This window comes from Adelges cooleyi, unplaced genomic scaffold (genome assembly GCF_023614345.1).
Source record: "Adelges cooleyi isolate 19-005CV unplaced genomic scaffold, UGA_ACOO_1.1 ACOO_flye_CR_arks_rails_tigmint_CR_PRNA_2, whole genome shotgun sequence".
NCBI lineage: Eukaryota > Metazoa > Arthropoda > Insecta > Hemiptera > Adelgidae > Adelges > Adelges cooleyi.
The window spans coordinates 12,402,267-12,425,982 of record NW_026095860.1 but is presented as its reverse complement, the minus strand read 5'-3'; the positions used below and the strand labels follow the sequence as shown (position 1 = coordinate 12,425,982).

At 32.6% G+C, this 23,716-nt stretch overlaps 4 protein-coding genes across 4 annotated transcripts; 2 read left to right on the top strand and 2 right to left on the bottom strand.

Annotated features, from left to right (window-relative positions):
• Positions 1-53: 53 nt before the first annotated feature.
• LOC126833256 (aminomethyltransferase, mitochondrial) lies at positions 54-2,702 on the top strand. Its single transcript, XM_050564472.1, has 6 exons — positions 54-343; positions 408-653; positions 1,130-1,290; positions 1,353-1,675; positions 1,746-1,828; positions 2,143-2,702. The coding sequence occupies exons 1-6, from the start codon at positions 295-297 to the stop codon at positions 2,484-2,486; spliced, it is 1,206 nt and encodes a 401-aa protein (XP_050420429.1). The 5' UTR covers positions 54-294; the 3' UTR covers positions 2,487-2,702.
• A 305-nt stretch (positions 2,703-3,007) lies between these two features.
• LOC126833255 (kinesin-like protein KIF15) lies at positions 3,008-11,238 on the bottom strand. The gene is made up of 13 exons (XM_050564471.1): positions 11,097-11,238; positions 10,297-10,375; positions 10,099-10,215; positions 9,873-10,034; positions 7,857-8,097; positions 7,498-7,581; positions 7,017-7,181; positions 6,368-6,510; positions 6,056-6,279; positions 5,513-5,683; positions 4,049-4,147; positions 3,180-3,356; positions 3,008-3,120 (listed from the first exon to the last, which is right to left on the bottom strand). Exons 1-13 carry the CDS (start codon positions 11,159-11,161, stop codon positions 3,099-3,101), a joined length of 1,749 nt encoding a protein of 582 aa, XP_050420428.1. The 5' UTR covers positions 11,162-11,238; the 3' UTR covers positions 3,008-3,098.
• Positions 11,239-14,415: 3,177 nt separating this feature from the next.
• LOC126833866 (uncharacterized) lies at positions 14,416-15,343 on the bottom strand. The gene is made up of 2 exons (XM_050565425.1): positions 15,275-15,343; positions 14,416-15,147 (listed from the first exon to the last, which is right to left on the bottom strand). Exons 1-2 carry the CDS (start codon positions 15,341-15,343, stop codon positions 14,416-14,418), a joined length of 801 nt encoding a protein of 266 aa, XP_050421382.1.
• A 2,956-nt stretch (positions 15,344-18,299) lies between these two features.
• LOC126833656 (uncharacterized) lies at positions 18,300-23,425 on the top strand. The gene is made up of 6 exons (XM_050565103.1): positions 18,300-18,479; positions 18,868-18,973; positions 19,352-19,437; positions 21,187-21,301; positions 21,398-21,465; positions 23,036-23,425. The coding sequence occupies exons 1-6, from the start codon at positions 18,423-18,425 to the stop codon at positions 23,288-23,290; spliced, it is 687 nt and encodes a 228-aa protein (XP_050421060.1). The 5' UTR covers positions 18,300-18,422; the 3' UTR covers positions 23,291-23,425.
• Positions 23,426-23,716: the final 291 nt, after the last annotated feature.

The window sequence follows — 23,716 nt, the reverse complement described above, 5'->3', positions numbered from 1 at the left end:
AAATATAATTTAAAATTGATTAGACATAATATAAGTAGCACTGATGAGTTTTAATCGTTTTCTTTTAATGATAATCAAATAGTGTTGAACTTTAACACCGAGATTAATGTACTATTATTATTTATTATGATATACAGCAAGATAACAGGTTATTATCACTGAATTCAAAATATGAATGGTAAATTAAGTATTGAGGCTATAATAAATACTATTAACTTCACCTAGTGTTTTAAATTGTGTGATAATTATAGACAGCAATTTTTATGATCAGAAAAAAATAACGCACAACTTACAATGAGCTTGAAGAAGTTGACCAGTATATTGAACAAGCAATTACCATTGAGTAATTATGATTGTTTTATTTTTTTGTGTTTTTTGATTTATAATATAATATAAGTTCTTTGTAGAAAAATCATTTGCAAGTAATATAAAAAAAACCGGCTTGTATGAATTTCACATTAACAATGGCGGCAAAATGGTACCGTTTGCTGCTTACTATATGCCGTTAGCCTATACTGATAGTATCACAGTGTCTCACCTACATACCCGTCAGTCGTGTTCCTTATTTGATGTTTCACATATGCTACAGTCAAAGATTTACGGTAAACACAAAGAGCAGTTTATGGAACAGATTTGTGTTACGGACATACAAGGTATGTAATTATTGTTTTTTCTAGAAAAAAATTTTTTATCTTCAACAAAATAATTGCATTTTCAAAGTGACATATTTTCTACAATATTTTTATGGATATTTTAATATTTTTATTAAAGATTACAGACTTGTATTTTTTTTTATTTTCGAAGTAATATGACTTATTTTTACATTTAATTATATTTTTAAACCACAAAACGTAAAATTTAAGTTAAACAATTTTTTTTCAAATAGTTATTAAAAATAAAAACTTAAGTAATAAATACAATTTTTTTTATATTTGATTAAGTATAATATAAACAATAATTTCAAATAAATTATTATTTGAAAAAATTTAAATAACAAATTACTTCAATAAATTTTCAATTTAAACTAAAAATTTTTTTTTTACTAAAACAGAAATAATATTTCAAATAAAGAAATAATTTTAATATTAGTTTGAAATCAAATTATTTTTAAAACAACTATTTGTTATAGGTATGAAAAAAAGAACCAGTGCGTTGAGTTTGTTTGTAGACGATAAAACTGGTGGTATACTAGACGATTTAATTGTAACTAAAACGGAAGACGATTACTTATACATGGTAACAAATGCTGGTTGCAAGGAACAAGACGTCAAAATGATTACAGAACAACTAGTGATATAGCATAATATTTTACAATTTTGATTAAGTATATAATTTAATTATTTCTTTTTTAGGAGGATTTTAAATCGAAAGGAAACGATGTTACTATTGAGTTCTTGGACAGTGACATACAATCATTGTTGGCATTACAAGGACCAAAATCCATGACTGTTCTTCAACCCGTTGTTTCTGCTGATTTGTCTAAATTGTATTTTATGAACACTACGACGTCTACAGTTTGTGGAGTGCCAAATTGTCGTATTAATCGGTGTGGTTACACTGGTGAAGATGGCTTTGAAATCTCTGTACCAACTGATCAGGTCACAACGATTGCCGAAACACTTTTAGGTAATGAAAGCGTCAAACTAGCCGGTCTCGGCGCTAGAGATACATTGAGGTACCAATAACAAATATTTAATTAGTTATTAGTGATAATGTGATTTAGTAATTGTTTTTAATCGTTTTAGGTTAGAGGCCGGAATGTGTTTACATGGATCAGATATCGACATCACTACGACTCCAGTAGAAGCTGCATTAGTATGGACAATAAGTGAGTTTTTAGTCAAGTGATGAATCGACTTACTCCTACCAATTTAACTAATTGGTAGTATTGTGTGACTAGTTTAATACCTAAATAATACAAGTTTTTACCTATTAGTTAATTTTCGAATTATAAATAAGTTTTTCAACTAATGACTAAGAGGTAATTAAATTATTCAGTTATTTGATTAGAAAATTAGATAATCAAAATCATAAAAATTACTGAACAGCCATGTAATATTTATGTATTGAGGAAAATTCATATTAGTTTAGAAGTACAACATGAAGACTGCATGTAAATTAACAATACAATTTGTTTTACAGGTCGGAAAAGAAGAGATGAGAAACAATTTCCCGGAGCGTCAGTTATTATGAAACAGATCAGTGAAGGTGTAGAACGCAAGCGAGTTGGTTTGATTCAGGAATCGCAAGGAGCACCCGTGAGAGCCGGTGCAGTGATTCTCGATGCAGACAGCCAAAAAGTTGGAACAGTGACCAGTGGATGTCCATCTCCTTCATTGTTAAAAAACATAGCGATGGGTTATGTGAACAGTAATTTAGCTAAGATGAAAACTGAAGTAAAGGCGGTAGTTCGCGGCCAACAAATACCAATGGTTGTTACTAAAATGCCATTTGTCAAATCAAATTATTATTCTCAACCAAAATAATGCCATTTTTTATATTTTTAATACAGTAGATTTTTATTTTATTTGTTAATATATATATATATATATACTTTTAAATAATATAATAATTTTATAAAAAATTACTTTTAAGAAAAACAATTTAACTTTCTCAAATTGAGATTATCATGTTTTATATTTTAATCTTTAATTGTCTAATTAGAAGTCATACGGTTAACAGTGTACCAAAAATTAAATTAATTAATCTTTTGTCATTAAATTAAAGTGTTATAATGATTTTCAATATTAAATATGAACAGTTTATGATGCTATTAAATAAAGACATTGTTCAATACATTTTTATTCATGAATGATGTTATTCACACTGATTCTTTTTTATATACATTTTCTTTTCTTTGTTATATTTAATTTTCAAATTTATCTACCTAGATAATGTGTTTTCATACTACAACTTGAATATATTTTGATTTATGAATATTTTAATATTATTAATTAACAAATAATTTTTTATAGTAAAAAAAATAATTTAATTTAATTACCTGGAAGAATTTGTTAAGGCAGTGTATTGATCACAGAATTGGTTGTATCACATAGTTTTAATAATTTATACATCAAAGTTTGTCTTTTGTTGACGTTTCACGTTGATGTTGAATTAGACCTGTATAAAATACATTCGTTCTATTAGTAGTTGTTAAAAAAAAAATGTATTGTACTTACGTCTTGTCATGGTACTTTATAAAAGTTTTTTTTGTTTTCAAGCGTTTGTTTTCCTTGTAAACGTTAATCATCCTTTTTAGTTTTGAATTTTTCTGATACAACTGTCGACAACGCGATTTAAGTTGAATAATTCTATTTTTAAAACCATTTGTTATTTCGTAAATCTCGTCTTCCCATCTGTCTTGTTAATAAATATAAATAAATGAAAAGTATAATTATTATTTTTAATAAAAAAATTTATAAACCATGGCATTACCCATCGAATAAAGTACTTTAGCTTTGAAGTTGAAATTTTTTTTAAATTAAATTCTAATGGCAATCTATATAGGGTCATACTCAACGGAAGGATTGTTTCCATTATTATTTGCTAAAACAATCCAAAAACCCCCAAATCTTTTGGTAAAAAAATGTCTAAAATCTTTCTTAGCTCTTTCTCCCCTCCCTGTGAATTAATACACTATAAATATGCTATTATTAATATTAATTTCAAATACACATTATATTTTTATTTTGTGTCCAGTGTCAATTAACTGTCTAGTGTTTAATAACCAGAAATTGTCGTTGTTACGGTATAGTTCAAGTATTATTTTTTTTTTATTAACACAAAAAAGTTGAATTAAACATTTTATTAAAATATAACTGTTGAAAGTATTGGGTCGAATAATATATTAAAGCAAGGTAATAGCTAAATATTTTCGTTTCTTTAATTTTCGAACAATAATGATATACTTATTTTATTGACAATGGACCAATATAACAAATATATTTTTTATTAAGTAAAAGCGCGGCATACAATTGTTTAATTAATATGTAAATATTTTTAAGTATTATATTTTCTACTACTTAAAAAGAAATGAAGAAGATCTTACATGTCCATCATTCGCTTATATGCTTCCACGTGTTTGGTGAGTTCATTTATTATTTGCTTGTCTTTCTGTTCCAAGTCTTCTTCTGTTTTTTTTCTGCTACTGTAACTCGGAACAAATTATTCGGTTTTATAGATTATAGTAATTTAACTTTATATTTATGGTATACCTATTATTATTATTATTATTATTTTTTTTTTTTTTTATTGATCTAGTAATAACATACAACCCGGCATCTATGGCCATTAGTTTCAGATGAGGTGTAACAAAAGTCATTTACAATAGGTATACATTATGTTTGCGAATTCTAATAATTAAGAACAAAGAAAGAGTATGTGTAATTTTTAAATTGAGTTATATAAGTTAGTTGATTTTAGGAAGTCGATCATCTTGGCATTGTCCTCGGGTTCTGGTCATTATTATTATTATGTATTATTAATCGTGCATGTTGTAAATATTTTGGGCTTACTTGCCACCGGTCACGAAATAAATACAAAAATTTAATTGGTAACTAGTATATTTTGTTTTAGTTTTGTCATAAAATATCTTCGGTTTTGATATTTTTTTTTTTTTTTCAATACTGGCAGAGGCAGAGTGAGAACCAATTGTACCTAAGTTCGGGCTTAGTTAGGTTACACTTGTTAAAGGCCAATTAAACATATTGTATTAACTAGATCTCAAAAAAAAAATTCTCGCTATTTAAAAAATAATTAATTTTTAACAAAATTTTATTAAAGACTAATAAACGTTTATAAAATATTTTTAAGGTTCCATGGTCAACGGTACTTTTATTTTATAACAATTTTTTCAGCTCAAAATTTTCAAATTTAAAAAAAAAATTTGTATTGTTATTATAATAACAAATAAATTATGAAAACGTACTTTGCGTAAATAATATTGGTAATTCTTTATAAATAATATATTTGTATTTTTAACATAATATGCAAGAAACAAAATATGAACTACCTTTATTTAGTTATTATAATTAGATATGAAAACTAAATATATTATTGGTGTAGGTAATTAATTTAACTACAATGATATTGCCTTAGAATTTATTTATTTTCTAAGCCAAAATAGGTGCAGCTGCTGAGGCTTTAAAAAAAATATGACGTACAAAAAGCAATAATGTCCGATTGTGAAAAACGCGATTTTTTACTACTTTTAATGAGTGAGATTTTTGTACTCAAAACCTTTTTTTAAGATAACGGGGAAAGAAAATAAGAAAACGTGATTTTAATTGTGGGACACCGTTTAGGAAAGTTGCATATTAAAACATGTCCAAATAGCTTCTGTTGATATTAGTTTTGGTTAGTCTTAAGTCTACTAGACTATAATATATAATATTATGATATTGCCATGTAGAAAATTCTCATTTTCAGATGGGCTCTTCACCCCTGAATATAATCACTTTAAACTTTTGACATATTTTTGAGCTGTGGCCAATAAATTAACATGCGGACTTACGACTTGCTCATTTCCATTTCCAGTGTTTTCAGGCGGTCCGTGGCATCCACCATTTTCTCGTTGTCGTCCGCTATCTGACGCATAGCTCTGCTCAAATGACCTTCCAGCGATTCCACCGTGTCCCTAAGGAACGCTATCTCCATCGTGTACTTGGTCCGTTTCCTTGCATAACTATAAGCACAGACGCCACATAGACAAGTGTTTGTTTCCCCAATAGCGCTGGGAAGTTGGGAAGGTAATTGAATTTCCCGGTTATGGACATTCGGCATACCTACACGTGGGTATACACTGTCTCACAAGAGAACGGTATTGCGCAGAAACCAAAGCGCTTCACTCCTGTCTGCGCAGGCATATACGAGAGTAATGCGTTTTGGTTTCAGCGCAGTGCCGTTCTCTCGCGAGACAGAATATTATAGTATTTTTGGCTTCCTATTTAGTTCCGAAACTTCCCATTAGGTACCTCTCCGACTTTCCGGTGCTGCTGTTAGTGCCAAAATGAAGTACGATCGACGGCAATCATCACTAGGGAGTGACCGCGCTTACCTTTCTTGGATCTTCCTGTTGGCTTCCTTGAGGATTTCCACGTCGGCCGTGAGTTGTTCGGACCAAATTTCGTAATCGCCGATTTGCTGGACGAGAGAGGCCAACTTTTTCGAGTGGACGATCGGTTCTTCGGCGCATTTTTGGCTGAGCAACTGGAAATCCTCTCGTAAGTCCGCGTATTCCTTGGACATCCGCTCTATCCTGCGATCGGCCGTCTGCTTTTCCTAAGAAACGACAATGAAAAAAAGTAATCTAGGTCAGCAAGTGTCCAGACACCAGACCTAGCCTGCAGAGTATGTTCCTCAAACCCACCGTTTTCAAGAGATCGTTGGCCGCATTTATGTTCTTCAACTTGTCCCGGAACATGTCCTTGATCTTTTCCACCTCAGTGTGAACTTTGACCCCGGCTTCTTGTACCAACGTTTTCAATTCGCTTTGCAGTCGCTCTATCTCGGCTACAAAAAACGACTGATTTATTAAAAAGCTTTAGACAAACATATAAGGGCCCACTTGTGGATATTAGGTCCACCATACCCCCCCCCCCTTGACAATTATATAAAAGAATCTCTGGTCAAAAAATCCAGGAGAATATTATAATCGTATTTCTTTTGAATGTGTGCTAAATATCAAATTCCCTACACGGAAAAATACACAGCTGGATTAATTAAAATTATAATAAATATAAGGAGACAATATATAATTGGAATAATTATATAAATAGTTGCTTTATCTAAACATTTATATAGTTGGCCGATCTGTTTAGTTAATTTGTTCAACTATAAATCTATTGTTTCCCCATATTAACCATAATTTTAGTTTGGGACCGTGGCCCGGATGTCCTCTTACATTTGTTTATTATTATAACTCACTTTCACTTTTCTAAAATAACACCCAATACTTTTGCATTATACTCTTCTAGCGATATCTTTAATATGTATATATTATTTTAACGAACGCTAACCGTTTGCTGTATCTAAACTATCGACGGCTTGTTGTTTTTCTAAACAAGTCTTCTCTACTATTTCCACGGCTTCTCTGACTTTGTTCCGGGCAGTCTCCTCGTTTGATTTGTACTTATACATAGTTTCATGACACGACTCCAGAGCCGCTTCCAATTCGTTCCTCGCTGTGATAAACGGAAACCAAAATTGTTAATTTCATCAAATTTTGTATAAATCCATTATACACTATATCCGAGAATTACTGTTGCAATGTTATCTTAAACTAATTTTCGTTTAAAAAATGTTTTATCAATACAACAAAGTATATAAAACTAATTGAAAATGAAAACAAAAAAATGTTTAATTGTTTTAGATATAATTTCCCGCCGTTAACTTGGCCACTGTAACAGTTCTGGGACATATTGAGAATAAAGTAATGGCTCAGCAAATTAAAAAAAATCATAATAATTAATAATTTTTAAAAAAGACAATAGACATTACCGCGGACTAGCTTATCCACTGACTCGCTGAGACGTCGATTTTCGTCTTCTACACTTTTGATCCTAGCTAATTCTATTTGATAACCTAATACAATAATTAAATTTTATAAAAAAATATCGTACATTCTTATTTTTATTATGTTTTGTAATTAGCTAATGGCAATGATAGTAAATTCTTTGTATTATAATTTTAACAATGTTATGGCCAAGTCGGGTAACTGCAATTAAATGGGTCAAGCGTGAATGCAAAATTTTATATGAATATAACAATTTTCTAATTTGATATAATATCCAAAAATTATCAGTCAAGTTGTTTTTCGTTGTATTATACATAGTTTGAATATTCAAAAATCGTCTTACTGCAATTGACTTTCTCGATAGCCACGCACTTGGATTCCAATTTTAGGTATTTGGCATGCAATTCGTCGTACTTGTCTGCCCAACGTTGACATTTGTTCTCTGCTTCCAATAACTTCTTCATGTTATCTCTATACTTTTCCATTTCGTCGCTTCGAAACGTCTCGCTGTTTAATAATCCGTTCACTTCGTCTACTTTTCGCTTGGGTGACTCTTCTACTAATGGGTGTTCGTCTTCTTTCGCCTAAACACCATATTTGTATCGTTTAATTCGCTAATATCGAAAATTGTTGTAAAATGCATTAAAAAAAATACCGAAAAATCAATCCTCATATTTTTAATATATTTTTTTCGTTTTACATTGTTATTTTTAAAAATAACAATAAGATAACAGTAACATACCGTTACGGTCCCAAGAGTGTACCTATTATGAGTGGATAGATTATTTAGTAAATCTTCTGTACATAGTTATTTGCCTTCCTATTAGTGGTGGGACTATTCGAATAAAAAAAATTCGAATATTCGAATACTTTATTCGCACGAATATTCGTTATTCGAATAACGAATATTCGAATTTTTTATTCGAATATTCGATGGGTTATTCGAATATTCGATCTGATTTTTCGAATATTCGAATATTTTATCATTTTCTTTGGAGGATTAATTAGATTTAAAAAATAATAATTAAGAGACAACTAAGGTGTTCTTGATCTATTTTTACTATTCGAATTATTCGACAACTATTCGAATATTCGAATTATTTTCATACGAATAGTATTATTCGATTATTCGAATAATTCGAATAATAGAAAAATTCGATTCGAGGTCTCAGCTCTACTTCCTATAACACAGGGATAAGACTTTACGAGCCCCCACACTGATCAAGCTCATGTGGGGGCCCATAAAATCTTATCTATTACAATAATAAATGCTAATAAACTAGAACACATTCTTCTTCTTCTTGGAATTCCTCTCCTAACGGAGGTTGGAAATCATCATATTAATCTGGATTGTCTCTTGGGCCGCTTTAAATACTTGGTTGTTGCTGTAATCAAACCATTGCCTCAGATTGTGCATCCATGATGATTTTTACTAGGAATAATTAATAATGTGGTGGGTCTTCCGTCTCCTTCCACATCGCAGTGATGCAACCATACCGCTGTACTCAGCTCTGCTTGCATTTCTTCAAGACTAAGCCGTTCCAATGTCATTCATTTTCCGCCTTAGCTTGATACTGATGCAGCTGCTACCCTGCATCAGGTTCTTTTTGTCGCCTCTTATGACAGGAGGAACATTCCGTGGTCCTATTCTTGCCCGGGAACCTACTCCCCCGGGACATTACTTAAAATTATTATTGTTACAGAAATTTAAAAACACACAATAAAACGATAATATAAATACATATTGCAATATGGGGAATAGTTCACAAATTATAACAATAGGTATAGGAGTATATTCTACATTTTGTTGACTGAGCCAATTAGTTAAAATAATTTTAAATATATTGTAATTTGAGTAAGTAAGCAATTCGTTAGGAGGGCTATTAAAAATACTTGGACAAATGTACGAAAAAGAAGACTGATGAAAATCTATGAACTTTAGAAATTAGGGGTAATCCATATTGTTTAGTTTATATCTGGTATTAAAATAGTTGCATATTGGTTATGCTAGGTTATTCTTGATTATAAAGGTTACATTTAATGACACATTCTTCATACAGGTTCTTGACGTGGTAATTACGGCTTTTATTTAGTATTAATGTCAAAATGTTATTTTGGGCAATTTGTAATTTATTAAAATTAGATTTATTTGCTGTTCCCAATGAAATTATACAATTCAACGTAAGTAAGTGAGGATTCTACCAGTGATCTGGTATTAAAATGTCTAATGACTGAGCCAATTCGCACCAAAAAATTGGATTTTCCCTTTTGCACAAAAAAAAACACTGTTATTTACTTACGCCCAATCACACTAATATTTAGGTACCTGGCAAGAAGAAAAAATCCTCAATTATATTACCTTTGACTGTATCGACTGGTTAAAGTCGCCCCCTTGGGCGTTTAGGAGGTTCCGGAAGGTCTTCAAGTCGTCTTCCAGACCGTTTAAGGTCTCGTAACTTTTCTTCCAGCGCACCGCAACGTTATTATTATCAATTGTGAAACTACCAAAGTTATCGTTATTCTAAAAAAATATTATCGTTTGGCTTTTTAAAAAAATTCTTATATTATATTGTGTTTTTATGTACTTCCGAGTCGAGGGTTAACCGCTTAACGGGTTCACTGACCGTGACGTCTGATTGCTCAAGCGATACTTGAACGCCACACAATTTCGATATTTCATTGACAATTGGTATCCTTTCGTGCTAAAAAAAACAAACTGCGTTTTCAAAAAACACTAGTACGGACAATAGTAGGTGTATTCCTACCAAAAAGGTCGACGTTACCTTAAATTTGTTAAAATTCGATTCTATGTTGGTTTTTAACGACTGGGACATTTGCATCAAACCGTCCAGTGATATATCCCTAGTAAAGAAAAAGCAGTACGCCTATAATTAACACTATAATTATACCGGTAATAATCTTTTGCAAATGTCTAGTTAAATCTATGTCCAAAATATATTAATTACATAGTAATAATGTTAATAACACTATAACAACTGTTAGAGCTATAACCTTTTAAATATTGAATTATAAAGGCTAAAACAAAAAATCCTTTTAAAATTTCTTTTATTTAAAACCCAATTTAATATAATCAGACTAGACCATATAAATACCAAAACATATTATTTAAAAACGATAAAAAAAATAATACTTAATCTGATTTGAATATTTGAGATAAGACGAAAGGATATACTTGCATAAACTTTTATTGGTAGTTTTCGTTATTAATATTATTTTATTGTACAAAATTGTTAAAAAAATTGGAATTCATTGTATTATTATAATTATTTTAAAATTGAGTTACTATCCTAGAGTTATTTAAAAAATAATAATGTAAATAAAAAATAGTAATATAATAATAAAAATAATAATAAAAACAATACAACTGCAATGTTAATGTTTATTATATTTATAATAGTTATTTATATATAGTTTTATATTAATGGGTGAAGGGGGAGGCAAAAAATATTATTTATTAATCTTTTATTTTCTTTATCCATAAAATGCAAGGAAATTATATTCTATAGTGAAATCTTAAATTGTAATACAATTTTATTTAATAGCTATATAAATTTAATTTTACCTTGCCTTGTCGTCCCATGGCTCTACTTCACCTTCGGACCCCATGCATTCTTCGGTTAACGACATTGTATGGTATGATTATTTTTTTTAATTCAAAAAAGCAACTTAAAAAATAATATTAAGACAGTAGGTAAAAATTTGTAAAAAATAACAAAACAAATCTAATATAAATATTAAAATAAAAAATACAATATAATATGATAGGCGATTTGTGTACACGACGAGATACGATTATCTCCATGGCAATATAATTTACCTCCCTCCACATTCAACCCTGGTCGAACCCTCCATGTCCAACATCTGTTTCCTTGTCACTACATTTACCTACGCTTGACAGGGCGTCCAAAAATTCATTTAGGATTTTTTTTTTAACATTTCTTAATAGCACCCAAGTAGAGAAAGACATAATTTGCAAATAATGAATTATTAAAATGCATTTTTATCTAACAATTTTTTTTTAAATACATTAGAACAGTAAAATATTATATTAATTAACAATTATAAGTAGAAGTATTATTATTATTGGAATAAGGCACATTTTACTGAACTATTGTCTATTTCATATAATACCTAACTATTTGAAATAATTATTTCAATTCAAATATTAATTTTTTTTTAAGTTTATAAATAAAATATTTGTTTGATTTTATTATTATTTTTATTTGTATTTAAAAAAATATTCGAGTAGGTATATAGATCTAAATAAAAATTTGTTAATATTTTAGCTTCGATACTGTTATACAACAATTTATTCAGTAAAATCAACTAAATAATTTTAGGCCTATAAATACGTTCTTATACTTTTATTGGCTTTGATATTTTATTTTACTTGGTTTTCAATATCTCTAAATCACCTCAAATAGCACTCATTTTTACATGCTTTTCTTAAGCTCGCTAACACGTACGTACGTACGTTTGTATAGGTATTTTTCAAATCTTGCAAAAATAATTTTAACCCACTTCCCGATGTCGTATAGGGCTGAAACTTGGCACAGACACTCATCTTAGATGACAATACAATATCCTGTAATCATATTGTGACTCGTACATCCAGGTCGCCCTACACAGGGTCAAATATGGGGGTCATTTCACTAAAATTTCATTTTTTTTCAAATCTTCCAAAATTAATTTAGTAATGTATTCAGCAATTATTAAATACCTTTAATAGGACTAAAAAGTAAAAAAATAAAATAAATAAATAAAAAAAAACTTTTTTAAAAACATGCTTTTCTAAAAAAAAAAAAAATAGTAAAAAGTGAACTAAAAAGTAAAAAATAATTTTATTACAAGAACAATTTACCAATCAATTGTAGCATATTTTATTTAAAATGACAATTACTTTGAAAGCAACCGAAAATTAACTACAATTTTAAATAATGTTAAACATCCTTAATTTTTTACTAAAAATAAAAGCGTGGGCCCTATTCAACAAAGTCCCTAATAAATTTATCAGATAATGTTTTATACTGTAAGTTCTTTTGTAATTTAAATTTAGTTTCATATTTGTAGGTGACAGTGTGACACATACATTTCATAATACTTAACTCAATGCATTTGGACTTTGTTGAATAGGGCCCACGCTTTTATTTTTAGTAAAAAATTAAGGATGTTTAACATTATTTAAAATTGTAGTTAATTTAAGCAAGTAGCACACTCGCTTTAGTAGTAGGACGTTTCTGATCTGACAGATAGCTAGACTTGCACTACAGTTAACCGGTACTTAGCTTGCAAAACACTTTTTCGAAACTAAGTATGAACTATGATTACTAGATAAAGGTACGATGAATTATAACGGTATACTTTAAAACGTAGTGAGCTGACTCGACACCGTGGCCGGGCACCCCCCTCGGAACTGCTGTGTACAGACATATAACATACTACGTTTAAACAAATTTTGTTTCACAAAGGTAAACCTTAACAGACATTTAGCTGACTGTCCTCTAGACATTTTTATCTGTTTTCAACTCATAAAATTAAGCGGGATGACGCCGGCCTATATTGATGACGTGGTCTATAATATAACAACTTTTACCAAAGACAATTTTCATTGTACACTTTTTCCCAATGGCCAGCTTCTTATCAAGCCTCTTTAACTTTTTAAAATTTTAATTTAAACTTAATTTTAAACCTGTTACCTCCTCATAGACTGTAGCCTACAAACCTAGGATATTTTTAGTTGGCGGAGCGAGTGAATGCCAAAACACTCGGAGACCTGCCGTCCTTATCAGTTTTCAATACGAATTCCGCCCGCTGATAAGGAACTGGACATTGTTAGTTCATAAAAATTGGTAAAAGTGGTAGCAACCCAAGTAAGCAACACCGGACACTTGATATTTATTAATCGTCTAACTTCTAGACTATTCTTTTCAATTTAAAATTTAAAAAAATTACAGATACATAGCTAGACTTACTCTACACTTAATCAGTACTTAGCTTGCAAATATTTGTCCATAACTAGGTATGAATTCTGATTACTAGATACAGCCTATAGGTACCATGAATTATAACGTCATTCCTTTAAGACGTATTGCGATGGCTCGACACCGTGGCCGGCGCAGCCGGGCACCCCCCTCGGAATCTGTGACCTCCCCGAAAATACTTTGCAGCGAGGGGACGTGAGCGTGCCCGGCGTAGCCGGGTACAGTACCAGAAATCTGTGACCTACCCGCCCGACTCGGGGGCCTGGGGGCGGAGCCCCCAGCTAGAGCAAAGCTCTAGTAAAATAGATAAAGTAGTAAAATAGCGACTTGGTTTTTAAAGCCCTTGTGTCGATAAACTTATTTCGAGTAAGTACATAATATTTTAGCTTAAGTGTTTCGACACCAGGGAAATTGCCCCGAGTTCCCTAACATATTAAACAACAACATCCGTATTAACACAGTATATATTAATTAGGTGATCATTAATTAAGTGTATTAGTATCACTAAGGTTTTCACGAGAAAGGGAATAACTAATAATTTACAAAACTTAGTCGTCGGCCAACCACATGAATACGGCCACGGCGAGGATGGCTGAGACGGCGGCCAACAAAATGAATGCGACCACAGGGATGACAGCTTGAATAGATAGAGAGAAAAAACCACGTGATGGGTTCAAACACGGCGGCCGTAGACAACTAATAATTGTAGTGGTCTCCAACAAGATAGTACGGCCGTTTTTCCACACCTGAAAGTCTGTAGATATGAGTTCAGTAGAGTCAAACAAGTTAAATATACCTGGGTTCAATATTAACAGAGAGAAAAAAAAGGAGACTGACAAAGAAATATTATCAACGCGTTGCAGTATGTTGCTTTTTGTGGAAACTAATGAATGTGTTACCTCAGTGTATGGCCCTAAAGCCACACGGGGCTCGGCAGTTCACCGCCTCCGGACCGAACCGCCGATGGTATATGCAGTATGGTACGGGCTCCCCTATGCCGTACTCCTGCACTCCTGCAAATCCACACGGCAGTATGCAGTTTACTGCATCCGCGCCGTGTCGCCTGTGGTACACACACGGTGGCTCCGGCTGTCCTGCCTCAGTTGGCCTGTAGCCGCACGGAGGACGACATCTGTGCGCCGCCGACCCGTATCTGTCGTGGTAGTAACACGCAGGTACTACCGGTGCAAGTTCTACCGGTGCGGGTTCTACAGGTTCAAGTTCTACCGATGCGGGTTCTACCGGTGCGGATTCAGCCCGTGCAAGTTCTACCGGTGCGGGTTCAGCCGGTGGAAGTTCTACCGGTGCGGGTTCAGCCGGTGCAAGTTCTACCGGTGGAAGTTCTACCGGTGCAAGTTCAGCCGGTGCAAGTTCAACCGGTGCAAGTTCTACCGGTGTAAGTTCTACCGGTGCAAGTTCTACCGGTGCGGATTCAGCCGGTGCAAGTTCTACCGGTGGAAGTTCTACCGGTGCAAGTTCAGCCGGTGCAAGTTCAACCGGTGCAAGTTCTACCGGTGTAAGTTCTACCGGTGCAAGTTCTACCGATGCGGGTTCTACCGGTGCGGATTCAGCCGGTGCAAGTTCTACCGGTGCGGGTTCTACCGGTGCCGCGTCCCACCATTTCTTTTTGGCCTTGAACACGAGAACAATTTGTATTTAAACTAATAACTATTGTGTTGACACTGACAAAACAGCGAGCCCTGGTCGAAGGTGTGTCGTTGAACATGTCATCAAACAATATGTATGTTCATACGCGTACCTTATAGAGCAGGTAACCGCCGCCAGTCACCGTTAGAACGGCGCCGCCGGCCCACAAAATCTTCTCCATAGAGCACATATTTCAGAATATTAGATATAATACTTGAAACGCAAAAACTGTATTTCCAACAAAAATGTCGTTTGCTCGTGAAAAGCTGAAAAACAACTGAAGTCTGAGACGGTTGTTATCGCAGCCGTTTCAGCATAGTAACACACATTTCAGCCAGCAACCATCTAAGTACATAAAATAGGATATCCGATAGCCGTATACTTAAGTTGCAGGAGGCTGGTCTCACACCCGTTCACTTTTCAAAGTTTAGAAATTGTCTTACTTCCACACGCAATATCTATCAATCCACTTCACACGTCCAAACTTTAAGTCATTATATTTTCGAGACTGTTACGTTAACATTTCGTAATGATACTCCAAAACGAATGGACGTTATCAACACTAACGGTCCACTTCACTATCAAGTATAGTCGAACTAGAATTGGATATTATTCGAATCATTTTTTATTTAAATAACAATTATTTTGTAACAATTTATTTGAATAAGCCACTAATAATATTATTCAAGCACAAATGTATTCAAATAATTTGTTGTTAGTAAATTCGATTATATTTTTATTCGTATAATGTTATTTGTGATTTTAAAATTGCACTGTTATAAGTTACCGCGTATCTTCCTGAACGGGGTAGAAGTTAAGCTGGGAGAGACGATCAACTATCTTGGAATGCTAGTCGACCGCAAGCTTAACTTCAAGCAGCACGCCAAAGCCGCGGCGGTCAAAGCGCAGGGTGCGCTCACGTCGTTGACTAGGCTTATGCCTAACATCGGCGGCCCCCGTGAGCCAAGGCGGAGGCTACTCGTCAGTGTCGTCCACTCCATTCTCCTCTACGGAGCACCGGTTTGGGCCAGCGGGCTAAACCAAGCCAGAGTAGGGGAATTGAGGAAGGTGCAGCGCAGAGCTGTACGACGCAGCCAACGTGCTGGCTGCGATACCGCCGATCGACCTGCTGGCGAGGGAGCGAGAAGAGGCGTTCCGCCTCCGCCGGCAAGCAGAAGAAGGATCCGGACAACGGGCCCCCCTTAGGACTGCTACCCTCGGCAAGTGGGAGGACAGACTTCGGACAGCAACAGGAGGTGAGTGGACGAGAACTCTCGTCACTGACCTCCGGAAATGGGTTGGACGGAAGCACGGGATGATGGGCTACCGCCTAACCCAGTTGCTGTCTGGGCATGGGTGCTTCAACGAATTCATCCACAGGATCGGCAAAGCACCCAGTCCAGCATGCTCACACTGTGAAGGCATGGTGGACAGTGCCTATCACACACTAGCGGAGTGTTCGGCCTGGGAGTCCCAAAGGCGGGACCTCCAGGACGTCGTCGGCGAAGTTGTCCCGGAGACACTGGTCGCCAACATGATTGCAAGTTCTGATGCGTGGAACGCGGTCGCCCGCTTTGCCGAGTCGGTCCTCAAAGAGAAGGAGGAAGCAGAGAGGGCTAGACAGCGGCCGGCCAATTGAGAGCCCCGGCGTGCAAGGGTGGCGTGTGCGCGAGTCACTGGTCCGGAAACATTCCACCGACTGTACATAAACCTGTATAGACTAATAAACTTGTAACTAAATTTCGTTGTGGCCTAATGTGAATATTGTTATTAGGCCACCACCCGAAGTGGGTGTGTTAGTTTTTAAGTTTATGATTGTATTTATTGTTTAGTATACCCAATAAATGGCATCGGAGACTGGGGGGAAGTAATTTCTCACAGGGCGCGTCCCCCCCCCCAGTGTTCTATGGGTGCATGTGGAAAAAAAAAAAAAAAAAAAGTTACATAATTATGTAATTATCATAAAAAACACTTAAAAAATTAATTGATCACTCTGTATACACGATCAAAAACCATTTCTAAAATGCACCATTCCAACTTTTCTAGAACATGCTTTACGGTTATAAACTAAAATCAAATATGTATTTATAATTTAGAAACATTTGTATTATTTATCAGCAAATATTTTTGTATTATTTATTTTTTGTAATATTTGTAATATGTATCAGTTAATAATCAGTTATAATAATATATCAGTAATATATCAGTTTAAATAATTTACAAAACATGATATTGGAGTTCTATAGCGATTAACGTTAATTATTCAGTAGCCGAGCAGTAATTTTAATAAAAGTTATACTCAGTATGGTATAAAAGAAAATGTATAAACAACAAACATTATAATGAAATTCTTTGTCTTCGTAGCAAGATCGTTATTGACGCTTTATATAAATTCGAGTGAAGACAAAAAAGGATTTAACGGAATTATTGAAGCAATTTTGTATAAATGTCTACTTTGAAAAATGAAGAGGGCTTAAACTTTTCAACATCATTTAGTATGTATATATATTACCACATGAATATTTCCAAATAAGAGTTCAAATTTCAATAGTAATAAGCAGTTTTTAAGGATTATATGCAGATAGATGTATCTCATAGTCATAGAACAATTTAATCTCTAGCATTAATTCATTGATGGACATAATCATTGTTATATAATGATTTTTATTTTGGATGTATCATCATTTTTTTAAGTAAAATTATTATTATTCTGGTAAAAAAAATGTTAATGCCTTATTAATTAAAAAAAGAAGCGGTAACGGAATAATTTATTTATTTATTGATAAATTTGGTTTTTTTTTATTTTTGTTCTTAAACTTTAATTTAATTTAATTTTAAGAATTAACAAAAAAAAAATGTACAGTTGTAAAACATATTTTATTCATTTACAATAAATTAGGATCTACAATAACAAAGCAATTTGAAATAGTTATCATGTAACATCACTTACAAAAAAACAGACTATGCCAATGTAACTCATAAATCATAATAGGTAGACTACACATAATATATATCCGTTAGTCAGAGTGGAAGTATAGGATGATTAGGTACATACATTTTAATATAAAAAAAGTATACAAGGTTAAAATAATCAAAAAGATAAAATCATACACAATATGCAATTGGTGACATTTTCAACATTATTCCTAAGCAAAACTTTTATAATACTATATGCTATGTATTATATTTAAACGTTATAGTACCATAGTACTTACGTCGGTAAAGTCTTATTGAAGTGTTTTTTTTTATTAAAAAAAAATATGATGTTTTACAGCGTTTTATTGCTATTTTTCATAACAACTTTTAGTTTTTCAGAGGTAAAACAAAGTTTAATTCTATAAAAATTATATCTTTGAAAAATATTAATTTGATTATTAAAATTCAATTCAGTTTGAAAAAATAAACGTTGTGTTAACACGAAGGAAATATTAAAACGGATTCAGCTCATCATATCAATAGTATTATGATTAATAAAAAAATTAGTAAACCAGTATTTTATACTTTTTATTTTATTGAGATTATACGTGTAGCTTAATGTTTTAAACTATACATACACAGTGTAGTTTCATTTGAAAAAATATATCTGTTTTTAGTTTTATTAAAATGTTTATTATGCTAACTTTTTTTTTAGAATAAGTTTGCTCTGTAGCAACAGTAGATTAGTTCATTTGGTTAGTTGATATTGATTAATTATTTGGTTAACAGGGCCAACAACAGCAGCAGACGCCTCAGAAAAAGGGTCGTTCCAAGTTTTCTGAAGTTATAACGAACACGTCACAAGAATGTCTAAAAGAAAACCGCGTTACAATAGGTAAAGAAAGAGCATAACATTAAATACTGTGCTTGATTTGTTGATGGGCTCATTTGTTTTGTGGATTTTGGAAATCACAATAAACAAAATCAAAACATCCTATGAGGATGCCATCAGTTTTGCGATAAAGTCTTTTGTCACCAACAAAATGGCTATAAATCATAGAAAAAGCTGTATAAATTTGAAATTGAATTTGAATGCTATTATAAATTAATCTGAAAATTATTTGACACGATTATAATTGTTTTTTTATTGAATTTTGCCTTTATTTTGACCCTTAACAAACAATAAGTAGTCTTAAAATTACAGCGAATTAAAAACAATAAAATAAATGCTAGTGCTTAAACACTTAATTAGGTACTTAAATATATTTTTTAGAACGCGTGGTGGCCGTCTATTCGATCTATACCAACGACCGTGAAGCGAAATGCTACGTGGCTTGTATGCTGTATAGATTCAACGCGGTATGTAAATGACAAAATCCTATGTATATATTATGTATATGGGGCCAACTTGTTAGTTGTTTGGTAACGTTAGGTAGGCAACCAGCTGTAAGTCCAAAAATTCCAAATCTAAACCGTCTAAATCTCGATCGGTGGAAATAACGGACGTTAAACGTATGAGAGGAGAGAAAGAGAGATATAACTCGGTTAACTCAATTATTTTTAAAACAGACAATAGCAGCACATAATGTAACTCTGCAAGTTTCTATATTTTTGATTATTTAATAATTTAAAAATAAACCAACTACTGTTATTTTAAAACCAAGAAAAGTGAAAAGGAACACATTTTTAGTATGAGACGAGTTGTGAAGATGCTTAGAAAAAACAAAAACAAGCTGGGGTTGCATGGGGTCAATTGAAGGACATGCAAAGGGGGAACCATACAAATATTAGAGAATAACATTAAATACTGTGCTTGATTTGTTGATGGGCTCATTTGTTTTGTGGATTTTGGAAATCACAATAAACAAAATCTAAAAAGGTAGTAAAGAATGTGTATTGGAGATCAGAAAACTTAGAGTACCGGTAGGCGACATACGTAACTATTTTTGACATTTTCATGTCTTAGCTCTGGCACATAACCGAAAAAAGCGTTATCAAAAAAAGTTTTTCAGCCGAGTCTGCAACCACGAAAGAGCATTTTCACGTCTCGTTGAAGTACCGAATAAATTTAGAGTAGTGGTGGAATTATTGATACTGAAGCTAGTATCTAAGGTGGCTAGTATATTAAAACATCAAGTTTCTGGCTAATATTGTAGTTTTTAATATCTGGCTTGAAACAACTCATAGAGAATTTGGGCCCTTAAACTATTTTGAATTTATCATTTAGTTCTAATTTGACCGTTGAACGTACAACATATCTCTTATCAGATATCAGCGTAACGCTTTTTTGGTAACACTTTTTTTTCGGTTATGTGCCAGAGCCAATTCCCACCCCCAACCCCATTCCAATTATAGTATTTGTTATTTTTTCGTTATGCTTTTTTGGTTACGCTTTTTTGGTAACGCTTTTTTGGTGACACTTTTTTGGTAACACTTTTTTTGGTTATGTGCCAGAGCTAAGACATGAAAATGTCAAAAAGCGTAACGAAAAAAGCGTTACCACACGGAAATGGGGTTGTGGGTGGAAGATAGGGTCGGGAGATAGGGAGTGAGAGATAGGGGTAGGAGATTAGGGTAAGATATAGAAGATAAGAGATATGTTGTACGTTCAACGTTCAAATTAGAACTAAATGATGAATTCAAAATAGTTTAAGGGCCCAAATTCTCTATGAATTGTTTTAAGCCAGATATTAAACACTACAATATTAGCCAGAAACTTGATGTTTTAATATTATACTAGCTTGTTACTGCTTCTTAATATAATATATCATTATCTATAATTCCACCACTACTCTAAATTTATTCGGTACTTCAACGAGACGTGAAAATGCTCTTTCGTGGTTGCAGACTCGGCTGAAAACGTTTTCTTATGCACTAACCGAAATTTGATGTACAGAGACTTCAGGAAAAAAAGAGTGTACCAAAAGTTTTATTAGGAAAGAGCGGTAGGTGAGTTATGAACAGACATGCTATAATGATAGACAAGAGAGAAAGGCTGTAATAGTGCGTTAATGGAAACTAGAAATATCAATTATATTAAATTATTAGACAACCACAATTATTGTGCACCATCAAATATATAATTAAAACATGTACTCTTCTAATTAGACAAACGAGGATGGTGACTATAATGAAAAGGCGTTGCAAGTGTTGATGAGCAGACCTAAGACCCACGATATAGCTGCTAACATGAAATCCAACATTGATAAATGCAAAATTGAGGGTAATAATACAAATGTAACAACTTAAATTTCATATCACATGATTCATAAATCATAATATTTAAATTATTTTAATGTTTTCCTTATTCTGATTCCAGCAAACGACAAAGACCGTTGCGAAAGAGCAGTAAAATTTACAAGGTGTATTTATTCTAACAAACAAGAGGTATAAAACATTTCAAATCTATCAAATCTAATAATGTGTTATATAAGTCATAACACTTATTGATTCAATTAACCTTTAATAGAGCATTGTGGTTATTTCAAACACATGTTATGCAACTAATAAAGTTCCATACGACTGGCATGAGTTTTATTTAGGAAAATTGTGTGTATAAGTATATCAATAAAATTTCCGGTTTTATTCTGATACTACTTCTTGGTATATAATATAATAATAAAATTAGTTAACATAGTTCATTATTAGTATTTTGTTTAAAAAAAATGTTCAATTTATTATTTTTTCCATAGTACAAAATGTTTGAACATTTTTTTTTTTTTTGGAGGTATGATTAAAAAAAAAAAACACCTAATGTTCCCGACTTTGTAATTTAACCCACCAAAGTGGTATCAACATGAATCTGCACAGTTAAAATTATAATTAAGTTTACTTTAATCATTTAAAAAGTATTAATGTTTTTATTTTTTAACCACGAATTTTTTTTTTAATTTTATAATTTTTAAAACCATTTTTAGTAGTAAAAAAATTAAAAAAACTTAATGCTTATAAAAATTAGGTTATGTTCTATACTTTTTTTGAACCTATTAAGTGTTTTTGCTATGAATTTACGGTTTCAAACATGGGAGGTTTGCTGAAAACTGAAAACTCCACCGGGTTTGGTTTTTACTCCAAACGAAATACTTTCCTTCCGCATTTTTATATCCGTTAATATTTCTCGATTTAATCCATTCACCCATATGTCTTTATGCAACGTCCTCTGTCGTTTCTGTCCGACCACTTTTCTACCTCTATAATTTTTAACTCTGGATACCTGGATACCGACTATTTTTAAGGAGTTTTGTATAGGCAATATTTAAGAAAAAGGGGTTTTTATAAATTTCGACCATGTCAATTAATTTACCGGTTAATTTGTAAAAGCTTTATGGAATTATTTTTAATTTAAATAATTTTGCCTATGAGTAAAAGCCATTTTAGTTAATATAATTGTAAATTTTTTTGTCCATCGCACAAACTGAACCAATGATCCGATAAGTAATCTGTAAACAGATTTGAATTTGTCATGAAATTAACTTGAGATCGGTCAGCGTACTATTTTGATATCTTATTCCTACTACGCATAAAACACGTTTGAACATTTTATAAAATTTCAAACTTTTAAATAAAATTTGAAAATGGTTAAAATTAAAAATTGAAAAAAATACTCTAACCGATCTCAAGTAACTTCATGACGAATTCATATCTGTTTTTAGATTGCTATCGGATCACTGGTTCGGCCTGTGCGATAGACAAAAAATGATGTGTTTTAGCTGAAAAAAACGATCGGTGTCCAGGGGTCTTAGCCATATTATTGTTAAAACATTTACAATATTATTTTACTATTTAATATGTTATATATCTTCCTTCCAACAACATGCCCAAACCGCCACAATCTGTTCTCGATCACTTAACCTTCCACTGGCGCAATTCTCAAATGAACTCATCCTTTATTCTATCTAATTTCCCATCACACAGCACACTCGACATTTTTTCATTTCGTCATTTATATTGTTTACAGATGGGAATAGACCACAACCAACAACAACCTGGCCAAGTACCGCCAATGCCTCCGTTCGGTTCGTGGATGAACGGTCACAGACCCAGAGGACCTGGTCGACGACCACCGATGGGCCCAGGTGGGGGACCAATAGGGCCAGTTGGTGGGCCGATGGGATTCAGCGGCTATAACGGATACGCTAGCCCCAGAAGAATGCCGATGAACCCAAGGGATATGGGCAATCCAATGGGAAATGGCCAGGCATGGTTAAATTGAGTTCCGATAACTTTGGAGGATCTAGCCGTTCACTATTTCATATTATTAACTATTATACAGTATTCTCTAATAATGACACATATACATACGCTACTAATACATTTATATATAATATTTCAAACGTTGATAATTGAATAAACACGATTAAATTGTCTTATGATTTTTTTTAGTGATTAAATCATATAAATGTATTTTCTTTCATATCTTTAAGAGCTGCTATACACATATTGTCCAGAGGTGACAAAAAAAACCTACCGGTTTCTTTTTTTGTTAAAATTTGACCGAAGGTATATCTAAAATGGGGCTATAATATTCCCAATTTTCTCAAAAAAGAGGAAAATTACATTTTGAACATAGACCATAGTCAACACATATCCGAAAATTGTATTATATTATTTATGAGTATCTATGGCAAAAATAATTATT

Coding starts and splice junctions, on each gene's coding strand:
- LOC126833256 (XM_050564472.1), top strand. CDS start 295: ATGAGCTTGAAGAAGTTGACCAGTATATTGAACAAGCAATTACCATTG. Junction 1,291..1,352: donor AAATGATTACAGAACAACTA/GTGATATAGCAT, acceptor TTTCTTTTTTAG/GAGGATTTTAAATCGAAAGG. Junction 1,829..2,142: donor TGCATTAGTATGGACAATAA/GTGAGTTTTTAG, acceptor TTTGTTTTACAG/GTCGGAAAAGAAGAGATGAG.
- LOC126833255 (XM_050564471.1), bottom strand. CDS start 11,161: ATGTCGTTAACCGAAGAATGCATGGGGTCCGAAGGTGAAGTAGAGCCA. Junction 10,216..10,296: donor CGAATTTTAACAAATTTAAG/GTAACGTCGACC, acceptor TGTTTTTTTTAG/CACGAAAGGATACCAATTGT. Junction 7,582..7,856: donor TATCGAGAAAGTCAATTGCA/GTAAGACGATTT, acceptor TTATTGTATTAG/GTTATCAAATAGAATTAGCT.
- LOC126833866 (XM_050565425.1), bottom strand. CDS start 15,343: ATGGAGAAGATTTTGTGGGCCGGCGGCGCCGTTCTAACGGTGACTGGC. Junction 15,148..15,274: donor GCGGTTACCTGCTCTATAAG/GTACGCGTATGA, acceptor CTCGTGTTCAAG/GCCAAAAAGAAATGGTGGGA.
- LOC126833656 (XM_050565103.1), top strand. CDS start 18,423: ATGATGTTTTACAGCGTTTTATTGCTATTTTTCATAACAACTTTTAGT. Junction 18,974..19,351: donor AGAAAACCGCGTTACAATAG/GTAAAGAAAGAG, acceptor TATATTTTTTAG/AACGCGTGGTGGCCGTCTAT. Junction 19,438..21,186: donor TGCTGTATAGATTCAACGCG/GTATGTAAATGA, acceptor TCTTCTAATTAG/ACAAACGAGGATGGTGACTA.